The sequence below is a fragment of the Thyridium curvatum genome (genome assembly GCF_004353045.1).
Source record: "Thyridium curvatum strain D216 chromosome Unknown NODE_44_length_342116_cov_83.455874, whole genome shotgun sequence".
NCBI classification, from domain to species: domain Eukaryota; kingdom Fungi; phylum Ascomycota; class Sordariomycetes; order Thyridiales; family Thyridiaceae; genus Thyridium; species Thyridium curvatum.
Window position 1 is genome coordinate 62,640 of NW_022156799.1, and position 21,020 is coordinate 83,659.

Genomic DNA, 21,020 nt, shown 5'->3' on the forward strand with positions numbered 1-21,020 from the left:
TCCAATTGGCAACAGATCTATCCCGGTGTCCGGCGCTTTGCTTGTCGTGGACTGAGCGAGATTGTTCATTTAAGCACCTTCTTTAAGTAGGCCACGTCTATGGGCTCCTTTTGGCCCGTGGCAGGGTTCAGCCACAAGTAGGCTCCCTGTTCATGGAAGAAAGTCTCGTAGCCCAGTCTCTCATACCAGTGCTGGTTGGACATCTGCATTCGAAGACGCAGTAAAGTCAGTCCAGGTTCGTCCTGAAAACGAGGGGGGGGGGATTGTAGATCTCACCCTGGGAGCAGGGTTCCCCTGCTGGATGTACAGCTTTTCTATCAGGTCGGGCCGCATCTGGTACTCGGCGGGCATGGTGTCGAGCGCGATGACGGGGGCCTCGAGCGGCGGCGCGCGGGCCTCGTCCTCGAGGCGGAGCATGCCGGCCTTGCCGAGCCCGAAGGACTGCAGCGCCCACGAGACGTACAGGTGGCAGACCCAGGCGGCGCGCTGGCCCGCGAGGCCGATGCGCGCCTCCTCCTCGGGCCGGCTGCGGACGAGCGCGAAGTGGCCCACGGGGACGAAGCTCCTCGGGCTCCGGTCCGGCGGCGGCGGCGGCGGCGGGGGTTGACGCGGTAGGCCCCACGCCGAGGCGGCGGTGTCGAGGATCGGGGCCGACTCGTGGGGGAAGCGGGCCGCGTGCTTGGCGAGGATGTCGCGCTGGGCCGGGAAGCTGTCCTTTACCACCTTTTTTTTTTTTTCCTATAGTCAGTTTTCTTTTTTTCCTTTCTTCTTGTGGATATGTGTTACAGCATGGTGGCAACAACAAAACGCCGATCCCTTCGTTTGGGGGGGGGGGGGAAAGAAATTGGTTCACGGAAATGAGACTGACGATCCAGTAGAAGGTCTTGCTCCCCTCGCGCGACAGACGCCCCCACTCGTCCATCTCGTCGGTGCGCCACCCGCAGGCCTTGCGCTGGGCCAGCAGGCGGGCGTGGTGCTCGGCCGAGTCGTGGTCCCAGGGGATGAGGTCGATGTCCGACGCTGCGACACGGGGGGTTGCCGGGGATGGGTCCGGTGGCGGCGCCGGGCCGGGGACAACCTCGCCGGTGGGGGTTTCTTGGTCCGGGACTGGGGTTAGGCTGCCCATAATTGGGATGGGCTTCAGTCTATGTATAAGTGATATAGGCCAGATCGAAAAAAGGCCAACGATCCGTACAGGTTGGTGGAGATTTCGACTCTATTCTTGTTGTTCTCCTTGACTGATCTGGGAGCGCGGGTGCTCTCTTATAAGTCAAAGTCGGAGGTCCACAATCGGGCCGTGTATATACACTCTCCCTCAAAGCACTGAGGCCAGCTCTTCATCATTATCAGTTTTCCTAGCGGTGTCTTAGTACCTGCTTGCTGACAGTCTCCTTCTCTCTAACTTTTGGGACTCCCAGTTCGGGGGCTCCGTCATGGCTACTAGCCCCGATGTGACGTGTACAAGGGCGCGGTTTTGACATGTTTTCGACATGCATTTGACATTTGACATGTACTACCGTTTCAAGCCCGGACACAAGACTAGAGAGCGGTAATTGAGTTTAGGAAAGAAAGTTTTGGTCCTTTCAGTTGCCAATCATCTGAAACAAGAGCTGTTACTGGATATTCATTAGGCTTTCTCGGATCGTAAGGTTGTCTGTCCATGGGTGCCGGTCAACTCGAGGCTTTCTCCACACCGCCACTCGGTATGTCGTTCGGGGAATGTCCATCAAAGCCAGACAACACTGTCAATACCTTGGCGCAAAACCACAGCAGCTATCAGAGCCTGGTTGTAATTAGTTGAATATTTGAACCGAGAATATATTCCAGATCTCGCTGAAATTTACAGTAGTTGCGGGAGACACAGAAGCTGGGGATCCAAGGACGACTCAACCGGTTGTATCTTGACGATAGATCAGCAGTAAAGCCTGAGGGTAATGCAATCAACACACCCAAGTCTGACTCAGACCTAGACAAATAAAGTACAATGGTGTAGTCGTAAAGAGTCATCTAGGGCTTCTTCACCTGAGGGCAAGTAAGCCAGATGTTGAGGTTCATGTTCTTCATCATTATATTAGACATGGGCGACTCTATGAAATAGTATCATTCGACAACCATGCTCTGAACTCCTGTGCTCATTTGCCTTTTACCATTCTGCCGAATTGTGCGTGCCAGTGTGCAAGTCCAGTAAAACAAACAGACCGGACACACCAAAAGTCGGGGGATCCAGGAAGAAGAGACGATAGGAAACCTCAGAAAACCGAGAGCCATCGTTAAGAACAGTCCAGCGAAGACCGGTCATCCCATGCCACACGAGTAAAGTAGCCTATAAGCCATGCTCGTGTTCTGACTAAACCTTTCAAAAAAGATGTTCGTGGTATCCATATATCACCCACGTTGCGCACACTGTGATCACCTTGTGATCAGGACCGTTTTTTTTTTGGTTTTGAAGGATTGGACGGCCGAACAATCGAACCCCCCCCCCGGGACATACACAATGCCCTCTCTCACAACACCAGATTTTTGTTTCCCTTGTTGCCTTGTCCTATCCGCCTCAAAACATAAGATAAAAAAAAACTCCTTCTTCAAAAATGCGGCGCGTAGTACGATATACCAGTCATCGCCTGCGGCTGCGGCTGGTCGTACGACCAGCCCGCCCGGGCCGCGACGGTCCACATGCCGGGACCCATGGCGTCGGCGTGCGAGAAGACCTCGAGGCCGCTCGTCATCTCCTCCCACCGCATCGCCTGGTGCATGTTGACGTAGCCCATGACGCCGCCCGGCGAGCAGAGCGACGCGTCCACCGAGTTGTAGGTCTGGTTGAACGGCAGCTGCCGCGGCTGGTCCATGCCGCCCCCGCCACCCACGGGGGACACTTGCGGCTGCGGCTGCGGCTGCGGCTGCTGTGGCTGCTGCGGCTGCTGCTGGGACTGTTGCTGCTGGGAGAGAAACGCCTGGCGCATCTCGCGCTCGCGGTCCAGCTGCGCCTGCCGCGCCCACCCGAGAGATCGGTCGGCATCTGCTTCCATGGCGTCCGGAGGTGAGTGGACCGTAGACCCGGTCGGGAACGTTGCGGAGTGGACGGCCGAGGCGGAGACGGAGGATCCTCCGTCGGACGTCAGTCCCGGCTCCGTTCGGGAGGGTCCTCCGCCTTCTGCCTGCATGGCATCGTCCAGCGTGACTCCGTTCGGCGTGCCGTTGGAAGCCTCCTCGTCCTCGTCCTCGCCCAGGATCGTGCCGTTGTTCACAACCTTGCCGTTTCTGCGTTTCCACTCCTCCAGACCTCCGGATGTGTCCCGCCTGGACAGCGGCCCGAGGTTTCCTGCGCCGCGACGCGTCTCGGATAAGTGCTGTTGGTAGTCGTGCTTGACTCTCGTGTAGTAGCTGTCCATGTCCTTGAAGTAGGCCACATACGTCGAGGCCATGTTCAGCGTCGTGGCGAGGGTCTTCATCGCGTCGAGGGCGACCGAGGTGGGACCGGACTGTGTGATATCGGCATCGGGAGTTATGACCCGGCTCAGCATGTGGTGCTCTGTGTCCATGTGTGGGAAATGCCAAGCGTAGATGCCGACGAAGGCGGCGGTCCAGATCGCGAAGAGGTTCAGCGAAGACATGGGGAGCCGGTCGCCCGGTTTGCACACGTCGATCAACTCCACAATCTGCCGGGCCGCCTTGAACACTTGCTCGGCGCTCTCTCTCCAGAAGCCGGGCTGTTCTTCGCGGAATTTCGGCTCGTCGAGAGGGCCGACCGGGCCCGGGCACTGCATGGGGATGAAAGGGATGTACTCTCGGTGGAGCATGATCTGACAGACGGCGCTGAGCATGTGCAAGGCGACGTAGGTGCCAGACGCATGCTGGCTCACATGCTTGTGGTAGTTGGTCCTTGAGAACGTGAACGGGCGCGCGAGAGTCTGGAGAAACTCCTGCAGCCGCAGGCGCAGCCTTCGAAACTGCGACTCCTCCCACGGCGGGTTCTGGTGGTCCTGCAGGCGACCGCCCGAGAAGCTGTACGTTGAGATCTCGCCCCAGAGATCGACCAGTCGTATGAACCTCGAGAGGAGGCTTTCTTGATAATCTCCGGCCCTCCAGTGGGCGGGACCGAATCTGAGGAACCCGGTGCGACTTTCCTCCGCCATGTCAAACGAGAGCTCGGAGCAAGGGAGTTTTATGTGCAGGTCTTCCGACCGTATCGTAGACACCCTCTCCTTGCCACACGCCAGCATACGGTCCAAAATAAGGCAGCTGAACATGGTTCGCCGCTTGACCTCTCGCCGCACTACCAGCTCTGATTGCGTCGCAGGGCTCTGGGCTGGCGGAAGCCTTCCCGCCCCCGAGTTTGCCCCCTGCGGTTCCATGCCCTCAAAACAGAGGCCTAGAGCCTGAGCCATCCTGATAGCCACCCCGACATACATCCAAGCTCCGAGACCGCCCTTATTCGGCCGAGCTCTACCCCATTCGTAGAGTCCGAGCATGAGAAAGGCTTGAACCCTCTCCACCGATGCTACCGCCATGCTCGTCCTCAGGGGACCAAGAGCTCTCATGAGGACATCCGCATAGAACTCAGAAGCCGCATCCGGATCCCGTTTCGGGTTGATGTCCTGCAGCCTTCCCTTCTGCTCCATGGAGCTGGCAAAATGTACCACATAGCTGACCATGTTCTTGTGGAACCGAGCAGTCAGGGTCAGGATCCCTAGAAGGACGAGATTCAGGTTCTCGGTCGACTTGCCCGGCTCTTCTTGATCGCTGCCCTTGTGAGCGATGCGTTCCCTCAGTGTCGGCATGTGTATGAAGGGAAGCTCGGTCGCGAAATGCAAACGATAAATCTCAAACACCTCATTCCAGATTTGCTCGCTGAGGAAGCCCGCGCTGAGAACTGTATTGGCAAACTTGGAGGCAGTCTCATAATTGTCAGACCGGGCCTCTTCACCGAGTTTCCTCTTCTGCCTCCTCCCCTCGAGGACGCCGCGGTGGATCAACTTGGCCCGCCGCTGTTCCTCCTCGACTCTTTCCGCAATGGCCGCCGGGCCATCCCGCTTGCTGATCTTGCTCTGGGCGTCCGGGTAGAGACAGCTGGCGCCCGACCTGATGCAGGTATGGCACGGCGCGCCCTGGCCTTCGTTCGTGCACTTGATCTTGGACCTGCGGCACCGCAGACACGCAACGCTGGAGCGCAGCGGCGGCTGGTTCTTGCCGGCTCGCTTGCCCATCACGGCAGACTCGGCAGACTGGCAGTCATAATCATCAGTAGACTCTGACCTTTCCGACCTTTCCGACCGTGAGACCTCCGGTGCCACGGCTGCAGCAGCTTCCTGGTCCGATCCTTCTTTGCTAGCCCGCGGTCGAATGTCGCCAGATGGCGGAGGTGCCTTGTCTGCGTTTGAGCTGGGCGGCGGGATCGAGCGTTGAGCCTCGTCTGGTAACGCAGGCTCAGCAGGCGGAGGAGGAGGAGGCTCTGGCCCCTTGGATGTCCTCTGGGGAGCCTGACCACATCCAGCTGGCTCAGGGCGGGCGGACCTCAAGGGCGTTCTGGGCTTGAGCCTCGGTATCGCCACGCGAGGGCGAGAGATGGAGTCCGGTAATGCTGGACGGACGGGCTCTGGCGGCTTGGGCTGGGCTGAGAGGGTGGCCGAGTATTTCCGCTTGTTGGTTGTGTAGACCTCTGATACTAGCTGATAAGTGTACTCATCGGTGCCCGAGTTCTCGGGCGGAGAGATGATTTCTTTGATACTGAGTGGGTTTGAAATCTTGACGGTTGTTGGGTCTATGACTGACCCCGCTCGAAGAGATCTCTCAGGGTTTGCCCTCTTGGGGGGGAGAGTGGTAGGAGGGGGGGGGACAGGACGACACGAGTTTGCCAGGTAACGAAGTCTTGCCCCTGCACGGAAACGAGAACACGCTGTAGGCGGCCGTGTGGACAATGCTGCAAGGAACACAGGCAACGGTTCTTTTTTTTTTAGGCTGTCCGCAGTGACAAATCTCGTACCAAGGATGGTACCAAGGATGGTGCAAGACGAGGGTCTTGCTTCTAGGATGATAGCCTCCCTTGATCGAGGCGAGCGGCCGAGGAAGTGCTTCCGAGGCGGACTCAGAGACGTTTGCACTGCACCACGTATCACAGCAGGGACACAGACATGCAAAGAGCCGTTAATAGTCCCGATGCAGATTATTTTGACTGGCTGTCAGTGTCGTTCTTTTGCCCCCCTCGGTGCTAGGACTGACTGGGAATCACCTCAACGGACGGGATAGGCAGCTTCACAGGCCGGCGGTCATGGGGCGACGGTACACAGTCTCGCCAAGATGGCCTTCGTATTGGGGCCGAGCGTGGATGCGGGCTTGTTTGCTTGCTTGGATCCTTGCAGGGCGGTTTGCCTTAGTCGAGCCCAGCCGGCAGTCCTACTGGCAATCCTACTGGCAATTCGAGGCCGGGGGTGGTCCAGGATGTCAAGAAAAAGGCACAAATGCGAGTACCCTCCAGTACACAATCAGCAAGTGCGTGGACGGATCGTTCGTTGGCGGGGTTTGTTGGTCTGCTGGCCTGTTTGTGGTGCAGGCTTTTGGGTGTGGTAGATCTGCAAACTTGGTGTCGTCGTGCCTTATCTGTTCTGCCGGCTTCTCGCAGTCAGTCCCTCGAGCTGAAAATCTGCCGAGCCTTGCTGTCCGATTGCTGGATGCGAGCGAGTAGGAGTGAACCGAGTCAGAGCGAGAGCGTTTCAGACAGGTCGTCACTGGAATTGAAGGTATACGTCGAAAATTGTGGTATTTTGCGAGAGGGCAGACTTGATACACAAGGCGCTGCTGTCACTAGGTTAATAAATGCCATCGGGGTCGCGGACCACACGTTGTGGCCACCCGACACCGAGTGCGCTGCGATGATTCGGCCATATTTATGCAGCTTTTTAGACGCATGCATGTACAGGTCTAGAGATGCGCCGACTCGCGGGAAGTCAAACATGGATAGGTCTTGGTGCAATGTGCAATGTGCCCTTCCATGCCAGTCGTGGGAGCGATCGCCGCCATGGGCTGGCGACATGCGAGATAGCATACGGAGTAGGTAGCCTGCGTTCACGATCGACTACAATTGAACAATCTTCAAGCGATGTGGAAGCCGAAGCAGACAACCCTGACGAGAAAGCAGCCACTGCTTACACCACAAGCTGAACTATCCCACCCCGGCTGTGAATGGTGTGAAAAAGGACGCGGCCAGATGCATAGACTCGAGTCTCAGAAAAAAAGCAAAACCACCAGGCGGCCGAACTAGTGTCCAGGGATGGCTGCGGAAAGGCGCTCAAGGCGCTCAAGGCGTCTGTCCAGGAACACCCAGATTGATACCCGTAATCTTACACTGTCGCTCACGTTCTTCCGTCTTTGTCCTATCAGCCCCTCGTCGTGACACTCGCCACTGCGTCCAAAGACGCTGTCCGTTTGGCTGCAGGACGGCCACTGACAATTGCAATTGCATTTCTGAATTCTCGTTGAGAATACCCTGGACCACTTACTTTCCACTTCCTTTCCACCATACCGAGTAGCCAATTGGTGACATTCCGGTCCACCCTGGTGGTGGGCGATATGCAAGCATGGAAAGCGCCTTTTCGAAAGCAAACAAGCCAGGGGAGCTTTGAGCAGACTTGACTGAGTCTTGCACTATTCGCGTGAGATGCCCATGCCCATGCCGGGGATGGAGATCGGAGTTGACGCGACATTCGATCTCCAGAACAGTCTCGAAACTTAGACTGGCGTGTCGTGGCTCGAGGCAAGATCTCTCGCACCATATCAACAACCACTTGGTTGTGCGGTCCTGGCTGCCTCGTCGAAATCCAGGCCTCATTGTGACCCCTTCATGGCTGCGAATTCGAACGTGGAACCAATCGGAAACTCCTGCTCGTAAATGGCGAAAGGACTTCACTCCTGGACACCCGCAAGGACCAGTCCAAGTCTGCCAGACATGGGCATTTGGTACCATCCCTCCTGGGTGTTTGCATGCATATGCATTATCTCACCGAAGCTGAGGCCAGCGTCAAAGAATAGACTGCCAGGGGGGCTCCTTGTCCTCATTTGGATACTTGCTTCTTTCGCCTGCCGCGAAATATTTTGCTCTGTTTTTTCGACCGCTGAGCTTTCCTCACCCTTGCTGGTGCAAAAAGCAAAGTTCTTCGCCACGTTTCCCATTCCATACTCCTGGTGCATGGCGTTTTGGATATGACGAGACCGCTTAAGGAGCGATGCGCGAGGTTGTCCAAGCATGCCGAGATCGTCGAAGCCTTGGTATCCTTTCTGAGAAAGCTGGAGCAAGCTTGATGGTAAGCTCTAGCCCACGAAAAGTATGAACCCATCGACAGATGTATGCCAGAAGTGCATGTGGCAAAGCTCATGGCCATGGAGGGCTGTCCACAGAGGAAGCAAGCCTTGGGAAACGAGCGAACAGTAGGCCGGTGAAGACCATGGCATTCATGACTGCAAGATCTGTGCCTCTGCTGAACAGATGATGTTGACATTAGGTTGGTAACAAGGTATCAACACTAATAAGATAGTCGGGGCGAGGATGTGGGAACGAACCTGGGACGGGCAGGTGGAGATGGCTTCTGTGCCGATTCGTCTGAGTACACTGCCTTGACTGCTTCCACTGCCTCTTACTAGGTACTGCCATCGTCGAGTTTCAGCTGTGCTGTCCTTGTGTGTTGTAGACCGCTAGACCGTAGCCGAGAGCGGGGACCGCACACCGGTTGGACCCGTCGAACTGGTCCGATCATGGAAGCTTCAAGGTTGCGCGCTAGGGACTTTTCTCCAGCATCCATCCATGCCATGCCATGCCATGGATCTTGCTGCTCCAAATTTGGCTGCTCCAAAATTGGCCACCCAATGACGTCGCCAGCAGCGAGAGGCCTCACACCCCCCATTGACCTCACTCGCAGCGCCCGGGAGATCGAGGTAGCGCGTGTGCCATTCTCCACCCTCCAAACATGTTGGTCGTATAAGCGCCAGAAGAGAGGGTCATGGAATGAAATGCGTCTTGGTTGAGTGACAAAGTGACAGGAAGGAGCTGGGAAAGCTTTGGTTTCATAATCCCAAGGAGGTAACCAACACCGCGGCGTTCTTCTTGTGTTCTTCTTGCCTGCCCCTCCTCCTCAGGACATTTCTTTTTTTCCCTCACAATTCCCCTCCTACATCATCCAACTTGGCCTGCTGAAAAGGGGACTCTCTTTCTTCCCTCTGACGAACAACGAACTACCCCTCCATCCCTCCGCTACCACTTGACGACCCCCCCGGCCTGTTGCGCTGCCCTCCAAGCCACCGACATGGCGGGCCAAAATGCAAGTCATAAGCACCTTGCCTGCTTCTGGACTCATTCGGCTGACCCTCCTTCCAGGATCCCAAATTGCTCTATGCAATCAGCGGCGTCTCAGCCTACCACATCGCAGATGGCAAAGAAGAGTCGCTTACCCCCGGAGGGCCCCAAACCCTCTCTCTCCTCATGGTCCCTACCTCGTCGCCCTTTGCCGATCTCGCCGTAGACCCCCAGTCTGGCGCCCCCGAAGAAGACTTCTATCTGCATCTCCATCTTCCTCCCGAACTTGACCTGCCGCTTCCCGCGACCACCCAGATATACCACCAACCGCCGCGGAGCTACCTCATCCCGCGCTGGGACCTTGGTCGCGATGCCGGCGCATTCACGCGAATCGAGTTCCCCTCGGTCGGCAGCCGCAAGGGTCTGCAAGAGGATGTCGACACCTTTGAGACTATCCTAGCGCAGTGCACTGCTTTTCTCGAGCGGGCGCCGCCTCCAAAGACCTCCAAAGTCGGCGGTACGGAGAAGTCAGCCTCCAGCAAGGGCGACTATGGCGCCGAATCGTCCAAATCCAAGGCGGGTCTTGGCGAGGAGCTTCCAGCATATAACCCTGCCGATTTCAAGCCTGGCGAGGGCTATGTGAAGGGTAGCCACAGCTCGCACCAGGGAGGCCAGATTGTGCTGGTGGACGAAGAAGACGGAAGCGTCATTGGCGAGCTAGGTGAAGGCTTCCAGGTGGTCGAGGACAGCGCTCTCAAACCCGGCTCGAAAGGTATGGGACTCTTCACTTGGTCCTACCATCCAATCGAACTATCTAACATATGCCTTAGATCCCGTCGAGATTAAGCTGCCGTCTGACACCAGCCAATTGATCGGAGTCTCGCCCGCCACAAAGGAAGATGTCGAATTGTTGATGCACCCCGCCTATCAAAAGTCTTTCCTGGTGTCTCACGCCGCCCTCGCCTCACGCCTGATCATCACAACGTCAGATATGGTGTCCAAGGCGCTCCAGGGTGGCGCTGATACTTTCACCAAGAAAACTCAGCCGGCGAGCAAGCCGATGACCTTCAAGCCTACGACTCACGAGCACATCCGGCGGATCAACACGTTCACCGGCAGTGTCGCCGGAACATCCTCCAAGACGGTGGGCCACATTGGCAAGGTAGCGCAGAACCTGGGTGCTACGCTGGCACGGCACGGCCAGAAGAACGGGCAGCCGAAGGGTTTTGGGCCCGACGGTCAACCACTGGACAGCTTCAAGCCGGGTCTGCTCAACAAGAGCTTGATGGCCTTCTCGACGGTCGCAGACGGCATTGAGCAAGCAGGCCGGAATCTTTTGACCTCATCCTCGGCAGCTGCCACGACTGTTGTCGGTCACCGGTGGGGCGAGGAAGCCGGCGAAGTGTCACGAAAGCTTGGTGGGGGTGTCAAGAACGTTGGCCTCGTCTACATTGATGTCACGGGTGTGTCCCGCCGCGCCATTATCAAGAGCGTCGCGAAAGGCATGGTCGTCGGCAAGGTTCCCGGTGGCGGCGAGGTCATCGTTGGCGGGGGCGATGGCGGCGCGGTAACGATCCAGGATGTGACCAAGGACAAGGAGGCCGCTGGCTCGGTTGCGGGGTCTAGTAAGGCGGGTTTTGGCGACAAGAACCCGTACAATGGGAAGCACTGATACGCGCGGATCGGGTGTGCATGAAAAAAAAAACGAGTTGTATGAGATATGGCTTCCAATGAGTTATCACAGTGTTTATAACATCCAGCTGTGGATGTCCGCGAGCATGAATGAAGGGTTAGCTTCACCGTTAATTAATGTAGGGATGCACTTGATTCTGTCCGAGTTTAGAGTAGAACATTAGTGTCGCGAATCTGACTGCAGTTCCGTTATTATTGTCGTTGAGCATTCTGTCCGATGATCTTGAGATGCGCTCACAGAGATAGGTGCGTACATAGTTGTGGTTCTGAGAGCACTCTGTGGTGTTGAGGGGCAGTCGCGTACTAAACGCGTCCACTTAATGGGCTGCAGGTAGGTAGTCTGGTCGTTCAAATGGCCGCCGCCCAACCTCGAATCATACGCAGGTGCAACCCAATTGCCAATGAGGAACTGCCCATCCATGGCAGCGGTAGTACCTCGTCGCCGGCATTCTCGACTCAATTGACGATGCCACTTGCTTGCAGGAAATCGAGTTGAGTGTAAGCCTCCCCCAGCTCACCATAACGAGGCCCGGCGCAACTCCAGCCGCTCTGCTGGACGGACGGACGGCATCCCCAACACGCCCCTCACTTGACCATTCACCGCCGCCAACCCTAGCAGTCAAATGTGTCGCTTTGAGCTTCTTGGTGCACTCATATTGTTATTGAGGGATGTCAGGGCGAAGCGGCAGCGCAGAGAGTCACGCCAGGAAGCAAATCTGTATTTTGAGACACATGCCCAACGACGCAGATATTCGCGAGGCGAGACTAATGTTGCTCCCATCAGGACGACCAGCCGACCACGATGCTCCACGAAATCCTCCTTTCCCTCTCGGGGCACCCGTCTCCGCTCCTCAGGGCGGACCGAACGGGCATAGACACATCCTCCGTGATCTCGCCGCCCGAGCGTGAGCTCCTCGCCTCGGTTGCACATCTCAGCGACCTCCACGTAAAGTTGATCAACTCTACGGCCCAGATCAGCTCCTCGCACCCGTCGGCCATCTGCCGCGCCGTGACCACCGCCGTCGACTCCATATACCTCGCTGCCTTCCAGCGCAAGATCCTCGAAGTGGAAGACTCCATACTGCGCAAAGACGCTGGGCTTGTCGGCGCCTACAATACTGTCCCCTTGACCGCGGTGGTGGGCGAGTTCTCCGGCTGGGTCAGGCGCATGGAATGGCTCTGGGCCCTTGTGCAGTTCATCAAGGAGAAGACCAGGCGCGGCAAGGATGATGAGGACCTCTACTGCACTGGCGCCCAACTGATAGATCGGTTACGCGGGGAGTTGCAGACCGGCTATGTCGACATCGAGGAGGCAGTGCGCAATCTCGTCCAAGCAGCAGAGATTGCATGGCTCAAACAAGTGTCGGCTTGGATCCTGTATGGTCGTCTACCAACGTTTGGAGGAGATGACTTCTTCATTCAGAGGATAGAGGATAGCGACGAGGTATGATCTGACCTAATATTTTGTTGTACGCCATCGACTAATCCAAGCAAGCAGGATTTTATATCAGTGCCAGAGCTGTTACCTTCGTTTGTGGCGCCCTCCACGGCCACATCAATGCTGTTCATTGGCAAATCACTGAATCGAATACGGGCCAAAAGCGCCCTCGATACGAACTTGCGCGGCATCGACCATTTGTCGTCACAGCTGAAAGAATTGTCCAGACTAACGTACCCATTGGACCCCGCAACCTTTTTCAGAACCATTACCGGCATCAGGTTGCATCTGTCCAAGACTATCCTGCAGAAGCTGCTGCCCGTCAGCAAAGCTGTGGAGATACTGCAACTCCTCCGGGACTTCTTCCTGCTTGGCCGCGGCGAGTTCGCCATGGCGCTCAGCCAACAGGCAGACGAAGCGATACGCAGTAGATGGCAGCGCGCCGATAATTTGGCATACGAGAAGCGCGATGCACTAGCCACCGTCACAGTCAAGGAAGGCGAAGTGGCCGCTGTTCTAAGCCGGACATGGGCAGTCCTTGGGTCTATGCAAGGGCAGCATGCTGAGGAAGACGAGGGCCTCGAGTTGGCACGGGATCTACTCCAGCTCACTCTTACCAGGTCCAAGTCGACTACGCCGCTCAAGCCCAGCGTAAGAGCGTTGGCGCCAACGCCGTTTCAGAACCTACTGTTCTCTGTCCCTGCGATCTTGACCCTAAATATACCCTCTCCTTTGGACCTCTTTCTCAACGCCACGGACCTTCAAACCTACACCGTCATAAACTCTTACCTTCTCTCTATAAGGAGGGCACACCTGCACCTGACCGATCTTTGGAAAATCACCTCGATCCGTCGGCACCATCCCCCTCCGCCCGGACCGCCCTATGGCAGTACGAAGAATGGACAGGCGAAAGTACGCTTGCTCCGTGAACGACACATTGGTCGTTCAAACGCCATGCGGTTGGCTTGGGTTACTTGTAGTGCCGCCATATTTTTCCTCGCCGAGACAGAGGGCTATCTGCAGACCGAGGTGGTCTCTGGTTTGTGGGAAGGCTTTCAAAAGTGGCTTCTCACTGGGAGTGATGACCCTCGACAGAACGAGCAGCAACACCCCGCAAAGCTGTCCGCTGCGTCAGAACATACGGTGGAAGAGGATGATGTCTGGCTTGCAGCTTCGTCATCAGATCTGGACGGACAGCCCTCCCTGCGACACCACAAGGAATCAGAAGGTTCGCAATCTGAACCTCATGACCCGGAAACACTCGCCGCTGCCCACAGGATCTACCTGAGGACTCTAACGCGGCGTCTTTTGCTGACGAACAAAGCTTTTACGGACCCTCTGTACGAAGTTCTCGTCGATGTTGACCATCTGGTTGCTCTGATCCGCCGTCTTCATGGCATCTGGACATCCATGGACCTCGAGGCCGACATGGGCGTCATTGATGCATTCGTCGACTTGGAACGGGAGGAGGTGGATGTACAGAGATCGATCAAGAAGGTGGCGGAGAAGGTCAGGCTGGGCATCGAGCAGGTAGTGGGAGTTTTGAGGGCCATGGAAGGCAGCCCCTTTACCAATGACGACTTTGCTTTCGACGAGGACGGGGGCGCTGCTGCGGAGGAAGACGATGACGATATCGGGGCGGGCCTGCGACAGAGCGGCCACTATGTGCCTCGTCGGGTGGGTGGCATAGACAGGTTGCTGGTCAAGCTGGACTTTGGTGCTTGGTTTGACAAGAGCGGATCGGGTAATGGCGTTGACGACGATGACCTATGAGGCTATGACCTACAATACCACTTGGTTCTTTACAAACTGCATTAGAGTGTCAATGGGGCCAAGGTTGGCATCAATAATTGTAATTCAATTGTCGCCCCTGTCCATGATTCCATCGTACATACTCTTTCCTTGTCTTGGGCAGGCCCTTTTGCCTATATGATATTATATTGAACCTTCTGGAAAACATCGCCATCATAAGAACTCCAGGACCGAACCAGGCCAAAACTCGGCATCTGGATATGATCGTATCTCCTCCATGCGATCGAGGTCAAGCTCGTAGTTCTCAAGTAGATTCCCTGGGTGCAGCTTCGTCGCCTCGTACTCGTCGACCCTCCAGACCTCGACACGGATCAAGCCAGGTTTCCAGAAACGAGGGTTGGAACTCTGAAGCTCTTTGATCTAGCAGTGACAGCATTTTTTTGGTTGTCAGAATACGAAAACAGAGGGCTCGCTCAAGAAAACCACACAGAGATGGTGGCATTGGGGATGTATGTATCTGGGCCGTTTCTCACCTTTTTCAAGAGGGACTTTTGCCCGAGCCACTCGGCCTGCCAGACGTTGGGCCGCCCGACGTTGTGCATCTTGAGCAGGACGCGCAGCTCGGCGAAGGAGTTGCGCTCGAGCAGCACGGCGACGAGCTCCTCGACCACGCCGCGCCAGGCCCACCAGCTGCCGAAGCGGCCCTGGGCCAGCGAGGGCCGGACGTCGATGCGCCGCAGGTGCTGCAGCGTCGAGGGGGTGATGAAGGCCGTCAGGGGCGAGGGCTGCGGGCGGCCCGGCGGCCAGGGCGGCGGTCGGTCGATGACGAGCCACCCCGAGCGCAGGATCGGGAGGCACTCTGCCGTGATGAGCCGGCAGAGGAGGAGGATCGTCGGGGTGCGGAGGCGGGGTCTGAATGGTTGATGCCGGAGAGAGGGGGGCTGGTCCGCTCCTCCGGAGGCCTTGTGCTTGTGAGCCGGGCCCGGGTCCGGGTCCGGGTCCGGGGCGTAGTAGCTCGAGTACAGGGTCCGCGAGTCTGGGAGCTGGAGGGACCAGGTGTAGATCATGTTGCGGATCTCGGGCGGGAACTGCAGCCACGAGCAGGGCGCTCGCCAGCGGCTGTGGGTGAACGTGCTGCTGTCTGTTGCTGCATTGATCCGGATTTGGGAATGGCGAGGTCCGCCTTGCGACTGAGGGAGAGGTTCAATTGCCGATTGATCGGAGGCATTGAACGCAGCAGCGGTGTCTGTCGCTTGTCCATCATGCAGGTCTGGACGGGGTTCGCATGGCGGGGCGACGGCGCCGCTGCCGGCGTCCTCGCTTAGGACCCGAGCCGCAGGGCGATCGAAATCGGCGGGGGTCCCAGCGCCGCCGCCGCCGCCGCCGCCAGTGGAGATGTCTAGCTTAGCACCGGCTGTTGTTGCTCTGGACGTTGTAGGCCGTCGAGCGTCGATGGCCTGGGGGCGATCCTGGAGGGAGCAGGTTGTCGAGCTGTCCTCAGGCCGGTGGAAGTCGTGTCCTGGACAAGACGAAGCGGCTGCGCCCAGCCGCCCAGGCGGTGTTGTTGTCCAACCGGGTCGGAGGGACCTGTCATCGCAGGCCGTGCCGTGTTTAGGCATGTCGACGCCCGCATTGACGGAGCGAGAATTGGCTGAATAGGCAGGGGGTTTGAGGGCTCGACTAGCTCTCATGCAAATGGAGGCGATCCTGATAAGGGCTTTGGGGGAACGAGAGGCTGTTGATCGCTTGGGTGCTAACCAGAATGGCTCTCGACCGTGTCTCTCCTTTGCTTTGTTTTCCCACCCTTTCCCTTGTTTTTTTTTTATTGTTTATGTTATTGGGTTTTGCTTTTTGGTTATCGAGAAACGGTTTTGGGGTGGCACCGGCACACAAGGACCAGTGTCTCTGAGAGAGGTCCGGTCCTTGTAAGTCGAATCAACGGTCCCCCCACATCCTACCAGATCGGCCTGGGGAGAATGAGAAGAGGCCTTGAGAGAAGGCAAACTGGCAATTTTCTGCAGCCTGGCCTGCTTATTATTAAGAGGACAACAATGGTGACTGGGAATGACTGCCTAACAGGGGGGGAAACAGGACAAGGCATGGCAGGCTGCCTGTCGGCCCCCTACCCGACGAGGTGGCTTATTACTTCCCTTCCGACGCGGCCATTTGCATTCAAAAAAGTGTCAACAGCCAACAGTCTTCTTGAAGCTGCACCGAGTTGTGACACAAGGCCACTCCAAACGAGGGCTGCCGGGGGGCTGGGTGTGACGCTTCCGGACCCGACTTCGTGCATACAAAAAATCCCACTACAGTACGGGAGCATGCAGAGTATCCACCCCTCCCTCCCTTGCTGAGCTCGCAAGGGATGAGTCTGGATTGGAATAGACTGCTTGTGACTTGTGTGGCTTGGTTGGCCGTTTAGTTTCTGCTTCCGATGTTATGCAATGCAGTGTTTTTGCTTGAATATCAAAAGTGAGATTGCATGTATTCTGTCATGACAAGTAGAACAAGGATGTTCGAGTTAAGACATGCTCCAGATAGTCAGCGAGGACCACAGAGTCTGTTACTGAAAGCATGAGCTCAGACAAACGTAAAAGTAAATACTTGGTCTTGTGTTCACCTGATCACAACATTCATCCATGTATGTGTCCAGGGCTAGCACAGTGACTGTGGAAGACAGGCTGAAAGTTCTCGGTGTGCAAATGCCCACAGCGCCATTTAGCATGCTAAGCGGTGCTGGGGAAAAGAGATCAGAAAACCAGAACTTGAGATATTTGTGATCAAAGGCTGGGCCTTGGAGAGAGATGGAACAGGCTGCCGTAACCCAGACTTGTCGAACAAAGCGTATCTGCATTTGCCGATTCGTTCATAGGTATCGTCGGGTTTAGGTAGTGGGATAACACCTCTTCGCGAGAAAAGATACCTTCACTCCCTACCTAGGTAGACATGTAGGTAATCTCTGTAGGTACCTACTTGACGACGGCACTTGAAATCATCGTCGGATTTCCCCATTCCTATTTCTTGGGTCGGTCTAGGTCTGGTGCAGTGCCATTGATATTGGTCTCAGCACAGGCTATGATCGGCTTTTCTGATAGTGTTTACAGTGTTTCTAAATTGGGACCTCGAAAAAGGATCAATCAATGATGCGACAAGCTGGGCGACGTGCTGACACAACGAGGGCTGGAGACATTGTTTTAGCGCGTGGGCTGGTGCCAGAGACACTGTAACCCAACTGTGTCTTTAGCAGGCTCGGCAGCCTGGCAGCACACAGTGCTCATTGGGTCCAGTGACGCAACTCGGGTGCTCAGCCAGTCGCAGCTCAACCCTGGCTGGAGGTTTGGTGAGAGCACAGAGGACATCTAGTGACGGCCACCTGGCCTGCTGCTGACCCCCCCCCCGGACCCTCGGTCTAGACCAAGTTTTTCCTCTCCATTTCCCTCCCTCCCTCTCCACCCATTCCATCCACCCACCTGAACCCAACTCCATCTTGATTTCAATCCACGTACGCCACCTTTTCCCTCTCGCACACACCTCTGATTCCACTCCATACACCTCCTCCTCCTCCACAATCCTTGTATCTACACGCCCGGGCACACTGACTCCAGAGGGCACCAGGGCCGAGACCCAGGCTTGCCAAAGTAGCTCTCTCGCCCTTGTCCTTGCTGGCTGTCGATGACTTTCTGATTATTGAGCATTATCGAGCTTGTTTTTTCTTTCCTTTTCCCTCTTCTTTCGCTTCGTCATGACGTCCAATCCTCACCCGGGCCTTCCCTTGGGTGTCCCTAATTTTCGACGTTTTGCTCAACCACCAACCCATCCGAACCCGCCCAACAAGTCGTCCCCGGGACTTTCGCAACACGCCTCTCCCTATCAACAACAAGCCTATCCCTCGCCTCAGACGCAGCCTGGAGGTTATCACCAGCACCTGTACTCGAGCCCTACCCCGACCCCCGTGCCCGGCATTGGCAACGTCCAAAATGGCTCGAGGCAGCCTCCCCAGCAGATTGCTCCCCCCGTCCCGGGTCCTCGACAACGACCCGGACCACCGCGACAGCAACCCATGGCATACCAGCTGCAATCGTTGAACCAGCAGTCGCTGAGCCACCCGGGTCCTCCCAGTGACAACCAGATCCTGGGTCATCAGCAGTCTCAGCAGCCTCAATCCCAGAGTGCCCTCCAACACCAGCACCAGCACCAACACGCACCACAGCATGCACATCAGCACCAGCAACCCCCTCAACCGCAGCTGCCGCAGGTTCAACAGGTCCCGCAGGTTCCGCAACCCCAACAAGTCCCACAAATCCAGCAGGTGCAACAAGTTCAGCAAGTCCAGCCTGTTCATCAGCAACAGCAACAGCAGCAGCAGCAGCAGCAGCAGCAGCAGCAGCAGCAGCAGCAGCAACAGCAGCAGCAACAGCAACAGCAGCAACAGCCGCAGCAGCCACCGCCCCAGCCCCAGCAACCAGAGCCTCCGGCGCCTGTGGCAGATATTCGGCATGATGGAGACATGGACATCGACAGCGCGGCTGACGATGCCGAGGGAGAGGATCACTCGATGGAACCCAAGATTCTCGATGGGACGCCATTCGTTCCACGCGAGCCTATGGGGCCGATGATGTCGGCGCCTCCCGAGGGTGGCAGTTTTCCTACCCTCGAAGCCGTACACAAGTTCGTCCTTGCCTACTGCACCTCTGTAGGTTATGCTGTTGTCATCGGCCGGTCCAAGAAGACGGTGCCGGGCCTGAAGAAAGTCCTGTTTGTGTGTGATCGAGGAGGCAAGCCGCCGAGGCGAGTGGACCCGGAGCAGCGCAAGCGGAAGACGTCGTCGCGTAAATGTGATTGCCAGTTCGGTTTCTTTGCCATTGAGCAGCGTACACAGTGGACGGTGCGGTATCGTCCTGATGCTCAGCACCTCAAGCACAACCACGGCCCAAGCGACAGCCCACTTCACCACCCCGCAGCGAGAAAGCTCGACAGCAAAATGGTTGCAGCTGTCAAGGCCCTCAAAGACTCAGGTTTGTGTCTCATGGCTCCGCACTGGATGGTCGCGTGCTAACACAAATCCACAGGCGTCGGGGTGACCCAGACTCTGGAAATTCTTCAAAACGAGCATCCTCACGTCCCTCTCCTTCCTCGCGATATCTACAATGCTCGAGCCGCCATCAATCGCAACCCTACCAAGGTTGAGTCTGGCATCGCGGAAGACAGGCCGGCCATCTACAGCAAACCTCATCCTACAGCTGAGGAGCGCATTCGGGCTGATCTGCGTCGCGAACTGGCGAAGACGCGCGAGGAGCTCGACAAGCTCAAAGACACGAGCAAGAAAGAGATTGAGGACCTCAAAGACAAGCTTAGGGAGAAGGATAAGCTGATCAAGAAGTTCGAGATGTTCATCGACATCTGCAACCAGAGGGTCATGGTGCAGAGAGAGAAGCTTGCCGAGGACGGGGATGCAGACGGAGGACCGGGCGCCGCAGCGAGTGCGGCAAGCTGATGCTCGTTACGGCAGAAGCGGCGATGACGGGCAGTGCATTTACACGGCTTGGTCGCCTGCTCTCTGACGTTCAAGTCAGGATGGACCAGTTTCTTCCCAATCGGTAACGTAATGGGTGCATAGGCGCGTGGCAGGGTTTCTCTAAAAGATCGGTTTATGGGACAGGGACACACTCGGGTTATGAGATGCTCGGGTCGAGCAGTCACGGACAGAGGGTTCTGTTGGCTGATTCGCAGGTTTTATAGCAACATCTCACGGCGGAACATGGGGACATTATTTCGAGCGTATTCTAAATGGGGAAAACAAAATAAAGGAGATGCGTAATGCTTTATGAACTCAACCAGGAACCAAATCATTCACGAGTCTGGGGAGGGCCGGTGACAACGGCAGGCTGTTTGATGGCCCGACCAACGTTTTGACTCCATCTTACACTGGCCTGCTGTGACTAACTAAGCCATATAATAGCACACGTATCCGCTCCACAGGAGAACAGATCCCGGATAACTCTATTCCCTTACCCATCGTGGCCATGTTGCGATGTTCTATGTTCTACTTACTACTTGTATTTCGACGACGAGATTGGTTTCTGCAGGACGTCGAAATGATCCAAAGCTTGGCATATCAATTTGGTGTTCTGGGTCGGCAGATCCCCGTCGCCGCCGCCTGCGGGCCAATGATGACTGGCCTCTAAAAAGGAGCTGGACCCTCCTCTGTGGAGACCCGTGGAACCTCGAGCTTCGGTAGCCTCCCGCCCGCGCGTTTGGCTGGTTTGGTGGCCACGAGCCCGCTGCAAAATAACGAAAGTGGAGAGGAAAGTGGAGGGGCGTCCCAGCGGACACATGCCCGTCGCGTCGCGACAGGGGTTTGGTTTGATCGCGTTCGACTGGGGGAGGACGCAATTTAGCTGTTCAGACCGTCAACTCTTTGTGACAGCTGAGGACTAACCTTCCAAGGTTGTTCTTTTTCTTTAAACAACAGCATTGTTCTATCAACCATGGTACAAGCGAGAACAAAAGAGTCAAATTGTAGTCTTTGGGCCTCCCAGTAATATACCTAGGTAAAAAAGCCAGAGGATACATCCCCGAACGTATCTCCTGCATTGTCTGGCCGAAAGTCAACACACACAGCAGCCGTGGACGCACGTACCACATGCGGGACCCCCATTCACTAAACAGCAACAGCGAAGCACTGACGCAGGCTTCCCTCCTGCACATTAGATGTACCATCACCAAAACCGAGTGCTCCTTCTTCTCTCCTTGAAGGACTGGTCGATAGTGCTCGTCTCGATACCCCGGAATCACGCACTCCTTTTCTCCATTTCTGATTCTCTATCATTCAAAAGCGACTTTTGTCTGTACTTTCCC

At 56.4% G+C, this 21,020-nt stretch overlaps 6 protein-coding genes across 6 annotated transcripts; 3 read left to right on the top strand and 3 right to left on the bottom strand.

Moving 5' to 3' along the window:
* Positions 1-65: 65 nt before the first annotated feature.
* E0L32_007276 (uncharacterized protein) lies at positions 66-1,126 on the bottom strand (the record flags this gene model as incomplete). The annotated part of the gene is made up of 3 exons (XM_031142002.1): positions 66-203; positions 277-696; positions 869-1,126. The coding sequence occupies 3 exons, from the start codon at positions 1,124-1,126 to the stop codon at positions 66-68; spliced, it is 816 nt and encodes a 271-aa protein (XP_030993684.1).
* A 1,456-nt stretch (positions 1,127-2,582) lies between these two features.
* Positions 2,583-6,879, bottom strand: E0L32_007277 (uncharacterized protein; the record flags this gene model as incomplete). The annotated part of the gene is made up of 2 exons (XM_031142003.1): positions 2,583-6,097; positions 6,831-6,879. The coding sequence occupies 2 exons, from the start codon at positions 6,877-6,879 to the stop codon at positions 2,583-2,585; spliced, it is 3,564 nt and encodes a 1,187-aa protein (XP_030993685.1).
* A 2,587-nt stretch (positions 6,880-9,466) lies between these two features.
* On the top strand, positions 9,467-10,952 carry E0L32_007278 (uncharacterized protein; the record flags this gene model as incomplete). The annotated part of the gene is made up of 2 exons (XM_031142004.1): positions 9,467-10,052; positions 10,111-10,952. The coding sequence occupies 2 exons, from the start codon at positions 9,467-9,469 to the stop codon at positions 10,950-10,952; spliced, it is 1,428 nt and encodes a 475-aa protein (XP_030993686.1).
* An 822-nt stretch (positions 10,953-11,774) lies between these two features.
* On the top strand, positions 11,775-14,183 carry E0L32_007279 (uncharacterized protein; the record flags this gene model as incomplete). Its single annotated transcript, XM_031142005.1, has 2 exons — positions 11,775-12,416; positions 12,471-14,183. The coding sequence occupies 2 exons, from the start codon at positions 11,775-11,777 to the stop codon at positions 14,181-14,183; spliced, it is 2,355 nt and encodes a 784-aa protein (XP_030993687.1).
* A 192-nt stretch (positions 14,184-14,375) lies between these two features.
* On the bottom strand, positions 14,376-15,781 carry E0L32_007280 (uncharacterized protein; the record flags this gene model as incomplete). Its single annotated transcript, XM_031142006.1, has 2 exons — positions 14,376-14,582; positions 14,651-15,781. 2 exons carry the CDS (start codon positions 15,779-15,781, stop codon positions 14,376-14,378), a joined length of 1,338 nt encoding a protein of 445 aa, XP_030993688.1.
* Positions 15,782-17,904: 2,123 nt separating this feature from the next.
* On the top strand, positions 17,905-19,656 carry E0L32_007281 (uncharacterized protein; the record flags this gene model as incomplete). The annotated part of the gene is made up of 2 exons (XM_031142007.1): positions 17,905-19,177; positions 19,232-19,656. 2 exons carry the CDS (start codon positions 17,905-17,907, stop codon positions 19,654-19,656), a joined length of 1,698 nt encoding a protein of 565 aa, XP_030993689.1.
* Positions 19,657-21,020: the final 1,364 nt, after the last annotated feature.